The 24,350-nt window shown below is 40.1% G+C and overlaps 1 protein-coding gene across 6 annotated transcripts in view; it reads right to left on the bottom strand.

The window, feature by feature from the left end:
• Nucleotides 1–24,350, bottom strand: part of MKLN1 (muskelin 1) — a 98,321-nt gene that overhangs the window by 17,143 nt on the left and 56,828 nt on the right. For all 6 annotated transcript variants that reach the window (XM_055712289.1, XM_055712288.1, XM_027798262.2 and 3 more), the window contains 3 exons: nt 12,548–12,760; nt 10,526–10,747; nt 8,419–8,548 (listed from right to left, as the gene is read on the bottom strand). In XM_055712289.1, the coding sequence (XP_055568264.1) occupies nt 8,419–8,548; nt 10,526–10,747; nt 12,548–12,760 (565 nt within the window). The remainder of the gene's footprint in view (nt 1–8,418; nt 8,549–10,525; nt 10,748–12,547; nt 12,761–24,350) is intronic.

Genomic DNA, 24,350 nt, shown 5'->3' on the forward strand with positions numbered 1-24,350 from the left:
AAAGTTACACACTGAAAATAACAGAGGATACAGGAAAAGGTCCAAGCACCAGACAAATGCATTTCCCTCCCCTTGCAAGTCAGCAGATTTCCTCATATCCATGGTACAAGCATGAGACAGCACGTAACTACCTCTTCAGTATTCTGGAATAAAGAGCATCTTAAGTTTAACCTCTCTACCTTGCTTCCTCATTTTCTTCTTTTTAATTCCTTTCACCCCTTCATCTTTCATATAAAACATATCATTCAGCCAACAGACTGAATGATCCCAAGCCAGTATTTTCTACGACCTCTCCTCCACAGAAACCTCGTTATTTACCACAACTTAAAAACTGAAATGGCACATCTCAATAGAGAAGGCATGCAGGCATTGTCAAGCAAACCATATTCTTCTTGCACGTGCCTTCCAAAGCAGGGTGAGAAGGTGGAGAGGAAGAAACACCATCCAGAGGCTGACGACTTCTCTGCTAAGGACAACTCCAACGCAAATTCTCTTCTTCTCTTCCTATTTGTTACTCATGGGAGCACAAAAACCGTTCTGAGCTGCTGTTTCCTAAGGGAAGGTATGAACAGAGCTATCTGGGAGACTACCAGCTCAGAAATGAGAATTAAGCTGCCTAAAGACAGACCTAGATGACACTTGCAGATATGGAGTGATTTTGTTATCTCATCTGTAAAAGGAAGCATTCATTCCAAAAAGCTTAATTGCAAAAGCTGGGAAACTCAAAAAAAATCAAGATTAACTCAGAATTACATAGCTCACAACCTTGCATTGCTTTCTTTAGGACAAAGATATCAAGGAAGTTTTTTTCTATTTTCTAAATAGCTGTGGTATAATTACCAAGAAGAAGCTATTCTTCTGTTCTATCTTCAGATTTAAAAATCTGGTGAAATAGTGAAGATGCCAGCAGTTTTCATCATAATTCCCCGAAAAAAAGTCAGCAAATTTGTTTGGCAGTCCTTTTTGTTTGTTGTATAATTCCCCATTTCCTGTTTCCCCAGGCAACCCTCCTTCCAAAATGTATTTGTGAAGGGCACGTGATCTCTGTTTACAGATCCTGTTTGTCTCATTTCTCTTTCTGGGTCAGTTTACAAAGGCTGGTAAAAGTTCCTGGCCTTTGGTCAAGATTTTGGCATGAAAAATTCTCAGAACTCTTGTATTTTGTGAATTCTTCCCTGCAATTAACTGTGAATTGCACGCACAAGACCTACACTAATAAACCACTGAATATTGCTGTTTCAGAACACACAAAACAGTATTTTGCAAGCGCATTTGGTAATAGGTTTCAGTCTTGTACTTCACTCTTCTCATTTGGTAAGCCAAGAAAGTAATAAACAAATTCAAAAATTTCTGAGCGGCACTTGGTTTTCTATAGTTTAAGCCCCTACCAAAATATTTAGCAAAGCCAAAAGACCCAAATGTTTCTTAAAAAAACCAACATAATTCTTATGTAAACTTAAACTGAAATACATTCAGGTAATTCAATCTCAGAGTTGTGTTGACAAAATCCTTGTTTATGGTTGCACAGAAAAGCAGAAGGCAGAGCACTTGGAGCCCTCATCAGCCTGCCTATTTTGACTTCCAATTTTGCCACAAAGTTTCAAAGGAAAATTAATCCAGTTTATAAGCAAATTGGTGGCAGCGCAAAGGGGAAAAAAAAGCAGAAAACAATGCTGGCAAAACTACATACCTTGTTTTACCTGCAAACCACAATGAAGTTTTTTAATAAGACTAATGAGTCCTGTGAAAGTCACCCAATAAGGAAATCGAGAACTAAGATGAAAATTAGACTAAATATCATTAATTCTTGATAAGTATCATGAATATGTTTGCTTGCATAGTCATGGACTAAATTAACCTAAAAGGATTAAATTCAAGGCACATTTAAGACATTTCTGGCAGAAGAGCCATCTAAATTTGATCAGCAATGCTGACTGATGTACATAGAAAACGTCTTCGCAATACTATCTGCTGCTTTGAACATTTAAGACCATGCTGGGTTTTCAGAAAAAAAGCATACAAATCTTTACAGCATTAATACCTCAGGCTCACTGAAATGAAAATTATTATAATCATGACAAATACAGCTGCTGTATTAGCATTCATACAGAAAGCACATGAAACTTGCCTATCAAAGTCCCATCCCTCCTCCTGAAATGTTGTTAAATAAGTGAATTTTGTATCTAGTTCATGCTTGATTTTCTGAAGCTGAAATTATTATTTAAATAATGGAGGGAAAAGCAGCCAAAGTTCAGTACCTCTTTTTTTTAATCTTGATAGTAACAATGGGATTTATCTGCAGCAACTGCAATCAAAACCAAATTCAAGTCAAGTAATTTCAGGCTTCCCTCAGCTGTAACTCAATCTTTTTTGAGACTGTTTGAAATGCAGAACATCTAGAAAAATAATATATAAAAAATAAAAATCCCTACATTTAGTGAGAGCCTGAGATGAGCAGCAACTTACATAAACTCTTTGACCTATCTAAGCAACTGTGTAGAAACCAAATTTAAGTAGTGCCTTTGGCTACACAAAGTTGACATCCAGTCTTCTGCAGAGGAAGTTCAAACTACAAAGTTAGATGCAATGTAATTTAAAAAACCAACACAGGACAAAAATTTGGCCAAGTCCTTGAAACAGAAAAGGCAAGCTACTACACAATAAGAGGGAGAATCTGTGATTTTTTAAACGCAACATACACATCAAAAGGTTGTTTACTAAGGAAGTCTGATCCTCAACAGAGCAAAAGGGCTACATAAAGTCCTCACAGCTGACAAACAGTTCCACTAGAGGGTAAGAGATCTTCAGAATCTGGAAGTGCAGCAGACTTGCAGTAAATGCTGGATATAATTCGAGTGATTGCAGTCAGCATATTAGAGAGGGACATAGGCTGTAAACTTGTGAAAAGTACTTGTGGTATTTCACTAATGAAACATATGTTGGGAAGGAAATTTAATTCTTCATGGGAGAGAAAACTGACCCTGTGATAGTAACTGATTGCTTCGGGCGTATTTGTTTAAAATTTTGAGACTCGAGTAAAACAACTCAAAACCCATAAGGGGTAAGAATCAGACACAGTAATGCCAGTGCACTGCAAGAACTACTGTTTGCAATGTACTAGGTCCAAGCGATGCATAAAGTGGTAAGAACAGCTCCGTGGAAGTTCCCAGCTCTTCTGTTTCTCCCCATAAATGTAGATGTAAATCAGCTGTGGAGCAAGCCCCCACCAATTTCACACCTTCCAGAGTACCTCTCAGGCCCAGTAATCACTCAGGTCAGCTGTGGGCAAACAGCTCGAAGGACATAAAGCAGCAAGTGAAGACTTAGCCCTGAACACAGCACTGGCCTGTCGCTATGCAATGTTAACTTGGGTCCCATGATAATACATTACCGATTGAAGGGGAAGACCTGTACAGAGAAGTTACTGAACACAATACAATCCTAAAAAGTCTAGTAGATGGTGACTGCTTTTCTTGTGCCACTGCGTTTTTTTCCCCTGTAATCTCAGGGGAGGGCAGATGGGCAGTAACTAAAAAGAGAGGTCTCTGAATCCTCTCTCCAGAACTGCACATTTTCACTCATTTTTATATAGCAAAACCAAAAAGCTCACAGCCTCAACATGTGAAAACAATATTCAGCCACACAGGCCTTGAGTTAGTAGCCAGTTACATAAACAATAAGTCCTGAAAGAGCTTCGATAAGATGCTGTGTAACCCTGTACAATATAATTTCCGTTTAAATACAACACACAGGAGAAGCTGTTCTACAAAAATGAAACCTAATCATGAAACAGATGCTCCTACTACCACAGTCCCTACTTACAGGCATCTATTTGATCATAGTGATCATTTCAGCAAGATGAGTATTTTTTGGCTTGTATGTGCAAACAGCTACAGTTGTTTCAAGCACACACTGGCTGCTGCCAGTATTTAAGCAAGAAAACAGAGCCTTTACAGAGGCAGAGTTTGCAAAGAGTAAACTGGAGTTCACAGATGTGGTTCTCATAGTACTAGACAGAAGTTTGGGAATTAAATTTCCTCTCTCACATTTGAGGGGATACTATAGCACGTTTTTAAACATGCTTTGAAAGACAGCATTGTCAAACAAGGATACAGAACTTGTAGTCCACAGACCACTTTTGAAGGATTCATGAAGGATAATTAAGGGAAGCAAGCTCACCGACAGCCTTTTAGCGCCTCCTAAGTTACGAAACCCTCACAACACGCTACTGCTAATCCCACTGCAAGTGACTTGTAAGTATCCTCCCTCCTTGTGATGCCTCAGGTTTAAAAAAAAAAAATTGGAGAAAGCTACATCACATGGGTATTGCTGTTTACCAGAACCCGGCACCTCTCTAATAGATTAATTTTAAAAAAGCAGCAGGTCAGCAAATTACTTCATACCAGTACCTGTAACCCACATAAAACTGAAGCAGCATCTCCCCTGAACTTTAATGGAGCAAACCTTGATGAGTGATTGCATACAGGCCAGCTGTTGGCACAGCAAGATAATGATGATCCTCTGGGATTTTTCATGATGAGACTGCATTTGGCCGTCAGCCAAGGGGCAGCTAAGGAGACCGTCTGAACAGTTTGGTTGTCATGTTGAAAAAGCAAAACCTCAACACTCAGTTCTCTCCCAAGCAACGTGAGATTTTGGAAAAACCAGGCCAGTTAATAAATCTGCATGAAATTCTACTGCTGTACCATCTCTGTAATGCATACTTGGAATTTGGTGACTGCCTGCTTTCCTCCTCACCTTCACAGTCAGAGAAAGTGTTTTGAGACTGGTTCAGAGAAGCACCTCACAGGATGAAGAGCCCATAAGGTCCCTCACAAAACAAAGTACTTCCATGGAAAGACACACATTGGCCACTGGCAAGGTAGACCTGAAACTGGACAAGGGCAAGCCCTGTCAAGTGTCACAAGCAGATTATCAAAATGGGATATCCAGACCCCTTGTCTGAGTTGGATCCTGGCTACGTGGAACTGCTGTGCTATCTATTTTGATTAATGTTTTTCTGATTCTCTCTTGTTTTAATCCAGGATTTCTTGGACTGGGCTGCACCGCCTCTGTCCGTGGTACTTATCCAGGACACAGCCCATCTCTCAGGTGCACAGTTCTGCATCTGGAATGAGCGCTTGCCCCAGCAAGAGGCATGGAACCTTCGCTGGTAGTTCAAAAAATATCTGCAGTTTGCTCTTAAGAACTACTTCACCATTAAAAGGAGCCGCAAGAATGTTTAAAGGCTTGTTTTCATTTGACTTTGAAGGTTACTCGATGCCAAGGGATATAAGATGATCTTGATTCTCTTGCAGAAGGAAATTCTCCCTCTGACCAACAGCTCTGACACACCACCTGAGCCAGGGCCAAAGGGTTTATCACAGGAACTCAAGTGTTCGTTTAGACCTGAAATGCCTGCCCACGATTAGTCATGGATGGTGTACTAAGCAAGTCAGGCAAGCTGTCAGCACACCCTTTTGAAGACATCTGATAACGATGGCATTTCTAGACCATCAGCATGCTTCAGACACACACTCTGGCATATGCGTATTTGGTCTGGTTTTGTTCTTTATGTGTTATTGTTTGGGGGAGTTTTTTGGTTGGTTTTGGGGTTTTTTTTTAATTATTAAAGGTATATGACTGCTCTGAAAGGGTACATTCATTGACATACACATTTCTGCCTGTCCTCCATCCACAGGTTCTATTCAACTGTACTACACTTCCAATTTGTACCACTGCTGCCTTTCTTCACATCTGACTCATTACAGTTGCATTCCTTAGCTGACTAACAAATTTCTTGCTCCAAACAGTCATCATGCAGCAGAAAGAAAACCAATGGCCTTATTTCACCGTAGTGCCCCCTTTTGACAGCAAAGAGAAAGCACCCGGGGTGGGTTTTTTTGATGCAACAAGCTGGAGAAAGTACCCATGCTCACCCATTTGCCAGACACAAAGAGCTGCAAGCCTTACCTATGTTTCAAAAGTAGACCGAGTCAGGAGACATTTTTAGTAGTCAAAGCTGCATGCAAACCCATCTTTTAGAAATTGTACCTTAAATTTGAACTTTTCCCAGGAATGAAAAAAGCACATCTAAATTTGCTAAAGTTATTGTCCTTTATTCCAAGCTAAGAAAATTTAAGTGATACTTATCAGCCACTATTCTCAAACACATCACCTATACAAGGAACTGGTTCCAGCATCAACAAAGGCACAACTAAGAGCAAAGAAATACTAAACAGCATAAATATCTCATCTAGAAGATGACAGCAGCAACATCAACATGTCATTACCATAGTTTCCTAGCATCACAACAACTACGTATTACTGATAATCCTTAACTATCCATTTCACCATTTTTTTAAGAATCTTTTTACTACTTTAACAAAAATTTTAAACAAATGCACAATTAAGTTCTTTTAGAAAGGTTAAGAATCAAAATAGCTCAACTAAGAATAGAACTGAATGCCACATGTGAGCCAGGAACAAAATGTAATCATGGGACTTTATAGGAACATTTAGGTCAGGCATCCTCAACTTGACTCATCACACCCAGCAGCTTAAAACTGCACAGCGACCAGTCAGGGAATCACTTTGTTCATACAGATCAAAATGGTGTATCACTACCTAACCAGAGCACAATAAAGACTTGCTTTTTTGGGTGAAAATAGCGCTGTCAACATTTGCTGTCTGAATGTTATAAGCTTCCTGTTAATATGCAAATAATCCTAGAATTATCTTTCAAAAGCAAGGAAAACATTCAAATCTGTTTGTTTACTTTCTACACACGGGAGAACAGTAAACTGAAAATCTACTCATGAATTATTTCCAATGAGTCATTTTCTTACAAAGTCTACTATTCACTACTTCAAGGTGTGTGGGAATTGGGAAAAGGGCTAAACATTATAGTCTCATTTGCTTAACTGAACCTTATGGTTAAATGTACTTGCTGAGAAGCACAGCTCAGTGTCTTCTTCAGCCATAAGCCAAGCTCGGTATCTTTAAATGTGAAGTAGACACTGGTGTCAGCTCAAAGCCACATGTTTTAAAGCTTCTGGCTATAAGGAAATGTAGTTTAAAAAAAACAAAATGACAAAATGCTATCAATTTCATGGAAAAATATAATCAATTCATTAAAAGCTCCAACGACAACAAATGGTGCGCAGGTGTGTGTAGAGCAGCATCAGCCAACATGCAGGCACCTCAATAAAGGAGGCAGAACCAGCTTCTACTGTTGACATTCTTGGAAGCGTTCAAGCAAATAAATGACTCCAGAGAGTAAGAGCTTGGATTTTCTTCTCCCTCACTGGCATAACTAAATTAATAAGCAAACAATAACTCATAACCATCTATAATTAACTTCTAAAGTTCAGCAAAAATACTTGCTAAAAATTAAGCCTGACCAAGGTAAGGGAGGGCAGCCTAAATTCAAGATGAATTAGCTTCCTGGGATTTTGGTAACTGGAAAAAGAGAAAACAAGGTCAGGGCTAAATATGCATAATATGAGAAATAGTCATAACTTCTGCCCTACAGTGATACCCAGCACAACACAAATTTTCACTTCTGAGCTGTATACTGAAAATCGGGATGTTTGCAACAGTAAAATGATGTGCTTATACATGCAGAAAACGTTTTTGGAAAAAAAGAACGTTTCTCCTCAAATGACAGAGAAGAAAGATATAAAATCAGTTCTTTACAGTTATGTTACAATGCCTTTTGGTTGTTCCTAAAGGTTTCTAGTACACAGAACTATATCTAGTACGTAGCTCCAACAGTACGAACCCAACAGAACTGAAGCCTTGTTCCCTTCTCCTACTTTTTTTGCTCCTCCCTGATAATTTAGTACAAGAATAAGAGAACAACAGGTCTCATCTTTCTAGCCAGCTACTACCAGGCAAAATAACCTTTGTCCCTCTACTCCAGTTCTCTGTCTCCAAGCATCCTACTGCCTTTTCTGCATCTCAAACCAAGAACCAAGCAGATTATTTCTATTCTATGGCATCTTTCATTTGGTGAAAATTAGGGGGGGAAAATTGTTTTCTCTTTCTGGTCTAAAGAAAGTTACTCTTTTCAGGCCCCCACACCCCACAGCCCCCCCCCCCCCCCCTTTGCTGGAGTTTCAGAGGAGATAAATTTGATTCCTAGGTTGGCTGAAATTTTTTCCTTTTGAGGTGATATGTGGTTTCACACATCAATTATTTGTATTGTGCTGAAGGTGGTGAGTGTCAAATGACAGGAAGGACAAAAGAGCTGGCATAAGTTTAACTTGTATACTGTGAAGTTTACTTGGGTATGCAGGGCTAGTTAAGGATGCTAACCAGACACCACAGGACACTGAACATTGCCTTTCACCTGCTTAACAACATATTCCTTATTTGTACCAATGGGAAGAAATGAATATGTATTTATTCTCTTACCCATTCCTGAATCTTTCTTAGTGCCATCTGATATGATATCCACATGATCGCTGTCTACGTCATAACTGAAGAAGTCATTCAAGTAAGTCTTTGATCTCTGGCCACCAAATACATATAAGCAGCGATTTTTCTAAAATAAGAAAAAAAAGGTCTTTACAAAGCTCAAGAAAGTATGTTGGCCAACTCTGACCATTAACAGAAACATTAATGAATCAAAGAGTAACAGATATGTTCCCTGTAAGTTTAAAATCATGCCTTAACTATCAGGTCTATCATTCTTAATTTTCTAAGTATCTTTTACTGTTTTCTCCACAAAAATTCACCAGAAAACAATTATGCAGAATAGTATATTACTCTCAAACTCAATAAAAACTTAAGAATTCTTGATTTAGATTCTTGGTCATCTTGATTCTTGAATTTATGACTTCTCAGTTGTAAGACCTAAACCATTAAGGGCTCACAGCTCCTCTGCCCCAAAAAGCCTCTTAAAAATGCAATTTTAAAGACTTGTTTTTCATTATCTATATGATACCACAAACCTGGATCCAACAGTTTCAACTCCAGAGTGACTACGCAGATTTTACACTGTTAGCTATTGTAACCCTGTCTGATCAAGCTATAACTTCAGAACATTAAAACAGCAATTCATTTTCCAAGTTTAATATTAAAGAATTAATAGTCTCCATGTCTAAAACCCATTAGATCATACACTTCACTGGTAAAATAAAACAAAACAGGAACAAGAGACTGTCCGTAAGAGAAACCATCCAGGTACCAGCACATTACTAAACTCAGAGCAGGCAAATGGCAAGCAGTGAGCCAAGAATAACAGGTTTTTTACTTCTTTCAAGTTTGCCAAGTGGAAGAGGCAGATTATTTTTCTTTCAAATGGTTGAGAAAACAGCAAAGACCTAAGCTTCCACGACCTGTGCTTACAGAAACCTGTATTCTTAAGTTTTCCACGGAAACATAATTGAAAAATCATCAGGTACCTGTGCAGAATTTTGTATGGCAGTATGTTTTTCATCAGATTAAAAGAGCCATTCAAAACAAAAATAAAAGTGAAAGCTCTAGAAGTATAGTATTCGCTACAAAAATTCCGAACTTTCTTTTAAAAGGGAAAGAAATAAACTCAGTGAATTGTTCTAACTGGTCAGTTTTGAATTGGTGATACCAGTACACACTTGAATGCCACTATCTTAATTCACTTCCTCTTCACTCCCAATTCAGATTTTAATGTCAGCAAAACTCTACAAACTACTTACTACCACTAAGAAGCTGCCATGTAAATTCAGTGTAGAACTGCCACTGCACCACACCTCCCTATGCAAGCATTCCTGTTTGATGCTAATCCTCTCTGTACTATTCCACTGAAAATACACGGAAATCTAGTGCAGAATAGGATACTAACTGTCCTCCCTTTAACACCCTCACCCTCTAGTTCCCGTTATGCACTTAAGCAAACGTGGGGTTGACAAGCACAACCAGAAAGGCGATAAACGTGGATTTTAATAGCAGTATGAAAGAAAATGCTACACACACCCCAGCCTCCCCATCCCTCTGCTTTTCCATCAGGCTCTGGACAAAGTTCCCATAATACCATCTGGGCCCAGCTGTTAACAGCTGCTCAAGACAACAAGCAACAGCTGGGTGCTCAGCACAAAGAAATACGAGGCCTGTGCATCTCAGTACACACCCAGTGAGCCCCCGCACTAGTCAAGTTTACCATTCCCGTAACTATGTAGGCTATCTACTAGATGACAAACTTCTAAGTTGCTCTAGCAGCTTTAAAAAGAAAAACCTTTTAAGACAAACTGAAACATAGCATCAGGGTCTACTTACCATTATTCAATTAGAATCAACTATTCGAAATTCACCTTGCTTTTTACTTGAAATTTTACTCAACTGAAGTCATAAAAGCTCCAACACTTGAATTAATACCACCTGCACTTACCAAAAAAGCATCAGAATGCCAGCAAACATAAAATCAAGTGAGATGACACACTGCCCAGGAGATTAAAGCACTTCAAACTTGCAAGAAAAATAAAAAACAGATGCTCTCCTTAAGTTCAGGCATCATAAATTTAAGTATGGTGTGGATACTTACAGAATGGAACAACATACAGTGTCCTATTCGAGACTGGATATCCTCGGGTCCGGCATTACAGGAATCTTCTCTCAGAAGTTTCCATGTCTGACACTGGCAGTCAAAAGCAAACAATCCACTGAACTGCGGTTCACTGGCTCTGCTGTCATCAACGCTGCCGTTGCAGGTCAGAATCCTGCCTCCAAAGGTATATATCATGTGTTTTTCAGAATCCATACACATCTGTAAGAATGACAGAAGCAGTTTTAACCCAGAACATTAAGACTTGAACACTAAGATTTAAGATTGAACATCCCTCCCCTGCAAGCGATAACTACTAAGTTAAGACAATGCTCTGCACATCTCCTAAACCTCTAATAAACAGAAAAGAGCACACGTCTTCATGGTTGATAGGTATTAATCTCAGAAAATTCATTAAAATATGAGTCTAATTTCAACTTACTATTTAATAAGCAAAAAAAGAAAATACTAGATGTACCCTCTGTCACCTAAAAAACTTGCCTCTAGCTGCTGATTTCGGGGCAAAAGATTTTAGATTTTTTCACTGAGATCCGTAGCCAATTCTGCCACGAAGTTAACAGAGTATTGCCTTTGACAACGGCTATGCAAGGGAAAAAAATTCTAAATCGCTGCTAATGTACTGGCTATCACTCAATCGATCCAAAAATCAGCCTGTGATTTGTTACTCAGATTCCATGCATATGTTTATGCAGAAGTAATGGGGCTAACACTAAAGTAGGAGCATAACCTGGTCAAGGATTTTTGATAAGACTGCAGCAGAAGTAAGTTTATCCCCAAAACCTGAATTCGGGTTATGGCACACAGGAGATGCACTGCAGTACAAACCAAACAAAAACCTCTGACTCCACGTGATGTTTTCAGACACAGTGCAACACAGAGGGTTACAAAACACCACGGAGTGGGGGGAAGACAAGATTACAGTGAGAAAGAGATGCTACTCAGCAAAGCCTACACAAAACACTTCTAGTGCAGCACATTTTTAAAGGTTAAACAAAAACCGCTATCACAGTAGGTACTGAGGGAGAGAAGAGGAAAGGCTGCAGATTGATAAAGAATTCAGGGAGGACATTCTTTCCTAAGAGACAGCAGGGGAAAAAAGAAGCAATTTCAGAAGCAGGCAAACAAGGTACAGAGAGTAGCCTTGCCAGCTGACAATTTACTTTTGCCTTTTCCCCAACACCTGGGAGGCTGGTATTTGTTATTAATAGAACTGAAAGACTGATTGGCTTTTGTTCTGCAGACAACACGTATCTTTAATTTTCCGTGTCAGCAGAAACACATATTGTGCTGGCAAACAGCAGCTTTGGTTACAAAACAGCTAGTACCAATAAAAGCAGTTCTTGGGCTGCTTTAAAAATGAGTACTGATGCACTGTTTCTTGGCCATGCTTTATAAAATCAATTTAGAACAAGATACCTTTTTCAAGTACACAAAAGACATTAAACGCAATCTAAGTAAAAACCGTATTCAGTTTGAACACATGGATAGGTGTGATTTTTTAAAAGATTAATAGCCACTCCTTTAAGGTGTTTCAATCTCTACAAAGCAAGCACACTCTACAAATTTTAGAAGATATATTCTGAGAGAAGCTTGATCCTGTTGGCCTCATGTCAGTGCCTTGCTTATAGTATTCTTCCAAAGGTACTATACACAGCTTTAAGATGTTCGTTCCCCAGCGCCCTCCGAGTAGGCAGATCTGCAAGCCCAGCTCAATAAGACTGATTAAAACCAGATGAACTGTGCTTTGAGCTTTAATAAAATGTGTCTTAATAAAATGAATTGGTTTGCAAAGGTTTTAATGATACTTCTGACTCAATTTGATTAGGATACTAGTAGTCAGCGACATCAGACAACAACACTATTAGAATTTAATAGAGAGCAGATCACAGCCTGCCTCATCATTATGTTACCTGGTACAGCACTTCTAAATCGCAGGAGACTACAACCAAAACTGATTCACAAACACTGAGAACTTGTACTAAGAGTATCAGCGCAGCTGACCTGATGATCAAACACCAGCTTTGGACCTCCATCTGCTGCAGTGTCTTCGCTTAGTAACATCCATGTGTTTGTGTCAATGTCATAGCGATAGAAGTCACTTTTCAGAGATTTGCTGTTCCTCACAGAGGAATCCAGATAGCGTCCCAACGTGTAGATCTGCCTTCGTTGAATATCAATGCACATCTTGTGACAAGACCTGGCACTAGGACCACTCTAATAAAGAAAACAACCATAAAATAAAGAGAATAATACATTTAATATTGCTCCAGGTAGGTCACTGTGCACTCGCTAAAGGCAAATAAGCAACTGGAAATCCTTTGGAAATTCAAGAAAATCTGTTTGTAATCAGACAAATACAGGATTAATATATAAGCAACTATGTAACAGGACATTCCACAAGTTTTGTCCTTTAAAAAGACACCAGCAAAAACCTTAACACGTTTTTTACCACAAACTTAGGACTTGAAGAGTTTTTGGAAAATTCCTTAGAAAACAGTCTGTCTTCTCCAGAAGTATTTTCAGAGGTGTGTGAAAGCTACTTGATCTTTCAAAAGTAACATAAATCTATGCACACGAGAGGCAAAGTAAGATGTCACAGCCTATAAATAACTCCACAGGATGAAGATTAAGAAGTGTTCTATTAGAAGAGCCTCTGTTTTGTTAATAGGCTGTTTTCTAACAGATCATAACCAGACACTCCCACAAACAATTATATCCCGTAATGGGTCTTCGAAGGTAACAAAAGCACTCCCTGTCCTTCACAAATAGGTACGGCCATTCCAGTCTCCAACTCCAAGGAAGTTTACCACAGTAAGCAAAACTGCCATAAGTTATGATCTTCAAGAGAAACACAGAGTGCCCCAGTCAAATTATTATGTGCTTATCCATCCAGGAGTGCTCAAGTTAAATCAGAGTAATTTATTCAATGACATTATGACAATGCTATGCAGTACTGGGCAGTGTCCCTTCTGCTTCCCACATCTAACTGAGAACCTTCGTACTCTCCTCTTGAAGCATGACAGCAATATTCCTGTACTCCAAAATACTAGAAATCAAGATCTGAAAAGCCTTATTTGGAAAATATCAGACAAAAGAAAAAACTGACATCTTGCCTATAAATAAATTCTGTGGTTTGTGTCATTTTGGCACTTCCTAAAGGAGGATGCCAGAACAAGGCTGGCTCGATGACTTTGACAGTCTGGAAATCAACATGACAAGTGATAAGATTTCAAGGGATAACAAAATGTAATGTGTACAGAAGACTAAGTATGAAAGAAAAAATATATTAAAATCTATTGAAAAATAAAGATTACGCAAGTAGGTGAAGATGTAGCAAATCACCACTTATTAGAACACTTCCAGTCAAAGAAAAGTAGTCATGCCATAACAATCAATCATAATTTAGGTTGGAAAAGACCCTTAATATCATCAGGTCCCACCATTAACTCAACACTGCCAAGTCCACCAATAAACTATGTCCCTAAGCACTACATCTACATGTCATTTAAATTGCTCCAGGGACAGTGGCTTCACCGCCTCCCTGGGCAGCCTGTTCCAACGCTCGGCCACCCTTTCTGTGAAGACATTTTTCCTAATATCCCATCCAAACCTCCCCCGGCACAACGTGAGGCCGGTTCCCTGTGTCCTGGCACTTGTTCCCTGGGAGCAGAGACCAACCCCCCCTGCCTACAGCCCCTGCCGGGCAGCTGTAGGGAGCCACCAGGTGCCCCTGAGCCCCCCCTCTGCAGGCTGACCCCCCCAGCTCCCCCTGCCGACCCCCCCAGCCCCTGCCCAGCTCTGGACATGCTCCAGACCCTCAGTGTCTGTCCTGCAGCGAGGGGCCCAACACTGAACACAGCATAATATTTGCTCAAAATGCTACCAAATACTGCCTTACTGGGGGATGGGGGGGTGGGGCAGAAATCATCTTCATAATTGTACCATTTAATGTAAAAAAAATTCTGCTAAAATTACTGAAGCTTAAAATATGCCGATGGAATAAACCACTAAAATGGATAAAATACGAAAGGAAGCATTACATCTTTGCATTCAAAAGACTTGACTAATGTTCTAGAATCAATTTCTTGATTAAAAAAGTTGCTGTAAACTGTTTACAGTAACTCAAATGACAATCTGAAGAGGTAAACTGAATTGTTCATGTTTTGTAAATAAGAAGTATTATATCACCAGTGATTACAGCTTTGAGGATTAGTTACTTCATGGTTTGTTAGGTTTTTTGGTGGGGTTTTTTTTTCTGAAAAGTGTACTGATAGAAATGAAATATTAGCATAATATCCTGAAATGCCACAAAAGTTCATTCATTGCCTTTGGTCACATGGAAGCTGACAAAGGCGGCTGAAAATACTCTATCTACCCTGTTCCCAGAAAATACAAAGCAGTACCTTCCATAGGACCCTTTTCCAAACACACAGGGTGGTTTCTTTGCACAAAAAGTACCAATTTGTGTGTTCACCAAGTTTGTTCCCGATTCACAAGAAAGTAACTACAGTAGACAAAGTCCATCTCTCATTACGTAGCTGGGACGCTTAATGATATGCCATTTCTCCCTTGCCAAAGAGCACATATTTACCTTGGCACAGCTGCCTGGTAGACCAAACTGTAAGATCTACTCGTGATATCTGATTCTCCCCATTTTGCCAGGTCACTGCAGTTTTTTAATTGAACCTGCCGATCTAGCTATCTTCCCTCACTCCCTCACCTCTGTATGCTCTATGGGCTAAAGTAAATCCTGCCCCATTTGCTCGAATAACGTCTTTAGCACTTTCAAGAATAATTCTTCAGCTTAATTTCCAGACCTGCCTCACCATGAAGAGCTGCACTGTCAACTGAAATTTGTCTGAGTACAGACACAAGGCTGAGATGCTCAGCATCCACAATACCAGTTCCAAGCCATTCACATCAACAGCACAGTTGGTATACTAGCAAAGTATACAACATACAAATTTCAGCTCCTAAGATTATGTTAAAATGAGACAAGAATTCAGGAAAAACGTCTTCTTTCCTGATTTATGTACTGGTCACATCTCACAGGGCAATATCTGCCTTTTTAAAGGGCTATTAAAGGTTTTAAGTTTGATCATTTCATCTGTACAGACACAGAAACTTCATCACCTCAAGTCCACTTAAGAACTTCAACCCCTACCAACTTGCAGACCCCGCCACAGCATGAGCTATTTCTTCTAATAAAGAAGACTTCACACAATTCTAATCTTTTCTCAAAGAAAACCGGAGTTATTCTTGCATATCCCTTACAAGATCATATGGAACCTGCCACGTTTCCAATTTAATCTACGTGTTTACCAATACAAGTAAATAACTTCATTAAACAGTGGTACACATTGGTTTGACATTTGAAGCAAGAGGGGAAAGGCCTAAATCCGTGTTCACATGGGAGCTACTCAGTTTGACCATGGAAGTCCTTGTAATTTGTGTATACTTCAAAGGGGGACACAAAGTTCATTTACAAAGACAGATATGGACAGTCACTGAAAATGAATAAAACACTTCCAGGCACATGTGGTTAAGTGAATCAAGAGCCCGTGGGCGGCTGCAAATGTTCATCCAAAAAACCACATACTTCATGTGGTTACAATAGCAAGCCTGTTGTTCAGACAAAGAACACACTGCCGCAACTTGTCATGGAGAAAGTGACCCTCCAAATTCAAACAGGAAAGTCTGTTGATTCCAGAAGCACTCAAAGAACTTGACCCCTTATAAGCACAAGTGAGAAAAACTGACCACGTAGACATGACACACTCTAACCTACAACTGAAGAACTCAAGTATGGTTATAGAGCAGGACAACCTTTTGTCCCCTCCTGCCACAATGTAGGCTGGCTGACAATCCATGAGTTAAGGTCCAAGGTGAGCAGATCTTCACGATCTCTATACCCTTATTCATATTTGGGCCTTATCACCAAAGATGAGCTGCAGACACACACGAAGTACTTGCTGTAATTGCTACTGCTCTAAACATACTGACTGCCATTCCCAAACTTATTTGCAGCTACTAAAGAGAATTTCACCTGCATACTGATAACTGCAAGGGAGTATTAAACAAATCCAAGTATTCTCAAGCAGAGCAGCAGGCAAATAAGTTTTGCCCAGTTTCTGTTTATCTGCTTCTGTGGTTATCTGAACTCATAACAAATCAAGGCAAGACTTCTCATTAAGGACTTTCTATTAAGTACTTCCTACATTAACTACATTCTATGATTTTATGATTCTGCTTTTCTTTAGATCTAGTTTCATTGAACTGTGTTCAAAGTTGTTTACATGTAGCATCTACATTTTTGCAGATGAAGCTTCAAGGACTGATTAACTGATTCAGTTAAGGTATTACTTCCCAGAGTGCATCTTAGTTAAAGAGACTCTAGTAAGTCACATCCAGCAACAGCACCCAAATGATCTGAACAAACACCGGCTTTGGGGACTCTTTCCAATTCTCATCAGGAAGCTTCTGGCACACGCACTGCAGAAACCACACGTGAAGGAAGCTTGTGACTAGGCTAAGTTCTTATTCAGATGGCAAGCAAAGCGTTATGTTGCTTCAGCCAGTCCCTCTACTTATGCCAAGGCTGCAAAGGCAATAGTAAAGCATTAGCATATCACATTTCTAACCTACTGGACAGCAAACAATACCAAGGATTACTAAGCATGGGCACTGTTCAGTTTCTGTGGAACTCAGTAAGCACCCACACAGAGCCAAGACTAACCTGAACAAAATGGCTCTCTGCCACCCAGCACCACTGTACAATTAGCACAGCATAATAACAGCTAAGACAGATTAAACAGTATGTGCCATGACCCCATTTTAAAGTGCTACAAAACACCAAGTTTCTGTACCCTACTCCTATAATCTTCCTCAAACAGGTTGGTCAAGATGCAGTTCCTCCGGTCTCTAAAATACAGATAAATGCCCTGATGAGGGTGGGATGGTAGGGAAAGGGGGTGAGTATGTATAGCTAGGAGTACCTAAGACAGGCTTTCAATCCTTTAAGCACCCAGGAGTGACCAAGACCAAATAGGATTTTTTGGTTTCGTCAGCGCTACGCGAAATTCAATTGTGCAATGCCAAGTGAATACACAGTATACTTTATGAAAAGCCTTCTCAACATGCTAAGCCACTTTATAAAATCTAATTAGAGCTTTCTTCATTTAACTTGCAAATGCTGAAAGCAATTATCCCACTTAAGGACTAACTTACAAAACGTTTTCAAAAAGCAACACAACAGCACCAAGAGACAACACTGCCTCCTTAGAATAATTGATTTGTTCCTATACAGGAGATAAAGGATTGGGACTCAACTCCTTAGGGTAGGGTCTGTTCAAACAACTATTTATGCCAGAATCAGCATGCATCATCTTAGCAACGGCATCCTGGCATGCTCTGCTAAGGCACAAACATGATAGCTTTCATTTCTTGTTTTTAAATAAATGTCCTATGAAACTGCTTTAATGCGAACAGGACTGCAGGAAGCCAGTTCCACTCCCCATCCCACCCACCCCCAAACAAAAACTGGGGAAGCTTGGCCTCTTTTGGTTATCATAACCTTTTATGAATAAAGGGGTTTCAGTTGCAAGAAACTCTGTTTTATTCAAACAGATCCAGATGAAAAACCTCAGGAGCAAGCCTGGACCCTGTTCAAGAGTCAGGGAAATAAAAACAAAGAACAGCTGACTAATTCTCCCTTCTCGGTGCTGTAAAAGACTGAATGGAATGTGAACACTGCCTCCAGTATAAAGTTCAAAAATAAGCGTCATGAGGTAAATGCTCTTGTCCTACAGCAAACTAGGACGAGGACATAAAAAGACACAAACAACCTACTTTGTTTCCAGTTCTGAGAGCACTCTGTCAAGCAACAAATAGCCCCTCCTGCCTATACACAACTGCAGAGATTAATTGCTCTCATTTCCCACTGTCAGAGTATAATTCACTTCCTCCTTCATTCCACGCCCCTCAAAAAAAAAAAAAAAAGGAAAGTTCGCCACAATCTTGAAAATTAAATGAAATGCATATTATTCTTGGCATTCGTTCAAGTCTATACATTTTTAAGATTAGAGCTTGTTAGTGCTGTATCAATGCCAGTCTTCAGCTAAAGCGTACTCCCCAAGTATTTAAGCTGCAGCTCAAAACGACTTTACTCTAGGCAAGTACTAAATTCAGCAAGAGAAATAGCTACAGCCATACACAAAACAAAACACTTTCATCCCATAGAAGTTGCTTACAGAAGGCATTTTAATTTTCTTATAACCTAGGAGTGTCAGAAACCTAACAGAAGAATTGCATCTATTGCTTTTTACAGTAGCATAGGGCATTTGTATTCCCCATTAGCCCAAAACACGCGGAGGCTGATGTATTGCTTCTAACACCCCTGCAATCACTGACCACATGCCAGCAGCACCAAGTCCAAGAGGGAGCAGGGTCTTGCACATTCAGTCATACAACAGGAGCATCACGACAGTACTCAGGGCCAGAGCAGCCCAACACAGGCACACAGCTAAGGGTATGCACTGTCTATAAGGGTTCCCTAAGCACCCAAAACCATCCCATAAACAGCATATTCCGCTACTTTTTCCTACCATATATGATGACAGAAATCAGTGCTACGCATGTCATTTGATGTCCGAGATTGACAGCTCTAGCACTAAACAAAAACCTTTGAATGTCACACTGGGTAGCCACAGCAAAATATTAAACTGGGACTCAAATATTTCTAGAAGCCCAAGATGGGAGTCTAGCTCCAAAATAACATATCCTGGATGTTGAATGTACACTCCATTCATTCAATTACTCTGCAAGTTTGCCTTCTATAGAAGCTTAAAGCAGCATATGAAGCTAACAGTTACACTAGGTCAGCAGCCACGCATTTCCACTCCAAGATCCTCTTGCTATTATTCATGAAAGATGACAGGTATTCCAGCTTCCTTTTACAGCTGCTGTGCTTAGCTATAAAGAATATTATTTGACAGTATGCAAATTAAATATGTTCTGCCAATAAATATTTTGGGAGGCCTATTAAATAGATCAGAATCTGGCTAAGAATCACAACACTTAAAACTTGCCAGGACCAGTACTGGAAAGCTATAGGTCCACAATTTTTCACACAAAACAATTAAATGCCTTACAACAAATATCAGGTTTGAATACCAAAAGGTTTGACAAATATTTGCAAATAATTAACTATTAATAAGTCTAGCCATAATTAAGACAAGGAAGATATCCCTTGGTCAGCAGTTGACATAGTATTTGAGCTATGCCTAATCTGCTTACAAGTACCCTCCTATAGCAATGCAACGAAATAGATTTCGTTCCAAAGTCCTTTCTGGGCATCTGACTCAGACCTGATGGAGCAAATTAAAGTCCGAGGCAGCTTTTAGCACACTGTCTTGATGCATCTCTAAGGTGAGAAAACAAAATTTAACAGGATGAAGCTTTTTCTTCTTCTTCTTCTTCTTCCTAAAAGCATGCAGACATTTCAGATAGTCCTAATTTCTCACTGTTGATACTTCACAGCCTCAAGATGAGCCTTCCACAAAGAGACTTTCCCTGCTTAGACTAGAAGTAAAAAATAAACGGCCCAGTGTTCTATTTTTGAAAGACTCTTCAATGAGCTTATAAATCGAAAGATTAAGCTCAGAGATCATACATCCTGATCCTTATGACTGCAGTGGACTGGATTTGATGACTCATGAGGGGCCCATCCCTTCCAGTCCTACATACAACTTTACTCACAGTTTGCTGCATCCTTCAGTGATCACTGCAGGTTCACCACAGCACACACGAGCAGATTCAGTGTAGCAGATGAACACTGCTATGAAAATGAATAGATACTTAACGTGCTGTTCCCATGAGACTGATTACCTGTTAAAGATTAGTTTTCCTGCAGGACTGTTTGCAGAAACAACTAATTCCAAGTTATTTTCATGGAGGAATGAACTAACACATGACCTATGGGCTTCTGATGAATCCTGATTAACAAACCTCTAAAGGAATAAAGCGCCCCCTATGAATTGACGCGTGAACTTTCCGAAGCCCCAATATTCTGCTTCTGATATCTGTTGCGCGAGTTTGACTACAGTGCAGAAACAACATTGGCAACCAATGCCTGAGTTACTGTCAGCACAGGGAGCCGCATTCCCGGGTCATTTCTGAGCTATGCACTCTCACTTGGCTTGCTCTCACACCAAGGTATCATCAAGGCCTTCCAGCAACGCATAACACCGTGGATCTCTTGTTGCAGCAAATCAAGGCATCCTATGACCAAGAGAACTTTTAGGCAAGCAAGTGGAACAAAGGGGGAAAAACTCCCAGAGCTTCAAATACACAAAGAGTGTGAATTCATTCTTTCATTCACATAAATAAGGTTGCAGGAACACATATGAAGGTCTCGTCTAGGCTTTAGTTTACAGTCAAAAATATGTCATCCAGACTACGTGATTCACCTTACAAATGCAAACAGGAGAACCACTGAAGTAATACCCTAGTAGAAGACAACCTTGCAGCAAAAGGACATCAATACTGTGCTAATTCTAACAAAAGGCACAATTAACCTGCAAACCAAGCACTATTCACACTGATGAAACATGAGTAAAATTACAGTTTCTTAAATTTTAACAAGAAGGTCGTTGATTTGTTACACATCGACTGCTCGGCTTTGCTTTCAGTAACACTGATGAAACACAACAGACGACCCACCACAGAACCAGAGCTTTCACCAGCTCTGAGAGATGGGCCCTCAGGACAACATCCCTCATGTGCCGAATTTAACTAACCCCATTAACAATTGCAGGATGTTGAATGAGGTCATTTTTGCATGCATCGTAAGTTCACGCTGTCCTCTCATTACCAGTAACAATGGCTAGTGAAGGTCCAGCCAAGAGAGATTTTTCCATAGATGCAAACTCTTCAGCTTAACTACAGTCACACTTGCAGACTAACAGGCTAGCAGGCTGAAAAGAATTTTTTGAACTGTTTAGCCACAAAGATGAAGATGCAGCAAGGCTCGAATTTTTGAAGGTTTGTTTTGGTTTTTTTAAATGTCCTTGAAAAGCTGGTGATAGATAAACATGAAATTTTAAGTTTAAATACTTTTTCACAGGCTTTCAAATGTTTCTGAGAAAGTGAAGACAGTCTTAAACAGATGACAAAGGAGTAGTTTGTATCCAGAGGTGTCAGAAAGTCATAAAAGTGACTATATGTTTCTTCCCTTTGGGCTAACCCATGGCTATGAGATTCCCATCTCTAGGATACAGACAGTAAGTACAGCTTAATGCAGGCTTCCTCTATTAGCTATTACAGCAACATAGCAAAGGATAAAACCCCACATATATATATGAGAATAGAATATTTTCTACATTAAAAAAACAAACGGAACTGTGGAGATTGCCATGTCTTCTTTTGAACCAAGTGACAGTTGAGGAAAGCCCTTGTGAGATTCCACCCTGGTGAGACACCCCCCCCCCCCCCCCAGTGCTGTATCCAGCTCTGAGGTCCCCAATGTAAGAAGGACATGGACCTGTTGAAGCGAGTCCAGAGGTGGCCAGAGATTATCCGAGGGCTGGAGCACCTCTCCTATGAAGACAGGCTGAGGGAGTTGGGGCTGTTCAGCCTGGAGAAGAGAAGGCTCCGGGGAGACCTTAGAGCACCTGCCAGTACCTGAAGGGGCCGACAAGAAAGCTGGGGAGGGGCTTTGTACAAGGGCATGTAGCGACAAGACAAGGGGGAATGGTTTGTACAAGGGCATGTAGTGACAGGACAAGGGGGAATGGTTTTAAAAATAGAGGATAGAGTTAGATTAAATATAAGGAAAAAATTCTTCCCTGTGAGGGTGGTGAGGCACTGTCACAGGCCGTCCAGAGAAGCTATGGCCGCCCCATCCCTGGCAGTGTTCAAGGTCAGGTTGGCCGGGGCTTGGAGCAACCTGGGCTGGTGGAAGGTGTCCCTGCCCGTGGCAAGGGGTTGGAACTAGATGGTCTTTAAGGCCCCTTGCAACCCAAACCATTCTGTGATTGTATGAAAGATGTAGCTTCTGAAACTTTTGTTTATATAACCTTTCAGAACATAACTTCGTTATCCAGCTGCAGAAACCACATCAATTACCACCAGAAGTGCAGCACACAGCTAGCCTTTGCTGTATCATAGTTTCAGAAACAAGGAATCTCCCATTCTGCAATAATCTACACAGACGAAAGTCAGCCAAGAAACAGTACAAGTGTTTTCACTGGAGGTCTGCAAAGAACCATGCTAAACACTTCTCTTCCCTATACCAAGAAGAATTAAGCATAAGGCAGCAAGCACATGTTGAAGACCTTTTAGAGACAGAGTACTGAAAACAAAGCATGCACGGGGCAATGCAAGGACTAGAACGCAACAGTTCTTGAATCCCAGTATAAAATCTCCATCACATACATGCCCTGTCATTAAGTCCAATTAAACATATTAGGCTCTTTCAGCTCCGCATACCAACGCACTATCCATTTTGCCAGTACATGCTCTTGAGACAGTCCAGAAAGCTTAAGTCCTAATTACCTCTAAAACCCAGCGGCAGAAATACATTATTAGCAGCAAGGTCCACAAAAAGTTACATTTTCAAGCATGTAATTACCCAGACAATTTAGCTAAGGATTTGTCTATTACACTACTTAAGAATGTTTCCCCTATGTTACCATGTTGGGATAACTAATATTTCTTTGGGGACTTCTCTATTTGTACAGCTTGAGGAGCGTTAATGTAACGGAAGTCTTTCACAGTCCAGCTGAAATAAGACTACTCTGCTCCCAAGGCAAAGTTGACTGGTGTGTGAAGCTACTTTCACCCTGCTGGCAAGAGAATAAGCTTTCCTCCCACCTTCTACCCCCACATTTCTTTAAAATCCTTTTTCCCCATCCATTCAGTGTGAAATGCAGGGTTCCAAGGATTCCAGCTGTCTCTTTTCTTACAGGTATGTATTTCTGTGTCTTTAAAACCCAAAAGGATATAAATCAGCGTTCCTTATACCACTATTGATTGCTTCACTAAATCCTTACCTGATAATGCTGTAATACTTTAAGCAGTTCAAGAATGTGTCATCTTCCTGGACACACATTCTCAGCCACCATAGTGTGTCTCTGTATACTGCCTCATCTGCAATTAACAGGGAACTGGATGATGCAATAACTTCCTAATAAAGTCATACAAGTAAATTAAACCTGCATTCCAGATCAGAGCGGTAAACTCATCACGAGCTAGAAGTGGTGATTTTTATCGGAACATAAACGCCACAAATCAACTATGCATGATGTATTACTTCAAGGTGTAAAAGTAGTTTACAGGTTGCACCTTTTGCAACTGGAGGCTTTATAATGGTTTGGAAATCCACGTATAATCTGAAGACTGGCACACGCAAGCTCCAGAACTGCCAAAGCTTTGCAGCCTTCACAACGCTGTGCATAATGCATTTATTTAAGTACTCCCTTCTCTATGAGACTGACTTAAATACCAGCATGTGGAAGAAAGGAACCTCTGCGCATTGAAACATCTGGTATTAGGAATAACTGAAGTTTGGCTGGTTTTCTGCACCTTTTTCATGCTGAAAACAAGAACAACAGGTACCTAGTGATGGAACTGAATAACTTAAGACCCAGAGCTGTTTTAAAATATGGGTGAACTTTTCTTCAAAAAAATGTCAAAGTTAAAAAAGACAGATAAACAAGGGTTAAGAGGACAGAACTCCCTAGGCACACAAGGTAGCACAAGCAAATAAGTTACCTTTAAAAGCTGAAAACCTTTTCAAAAGTTTACT

Source organism: Falco cherrug, chromosome 5, assembly GCF_023634085.1.
Source record: "Falco cherrug isolate bFalChe1 chromosome 5, bFalChe1.pri, whole genome shotgun sequence".
Classification (NCBI taxonomy): Eukaryota; Metazoa; Chordata; class Aves; order Falconiformes; family Falconidae; genus Falco; species Falco cherrug.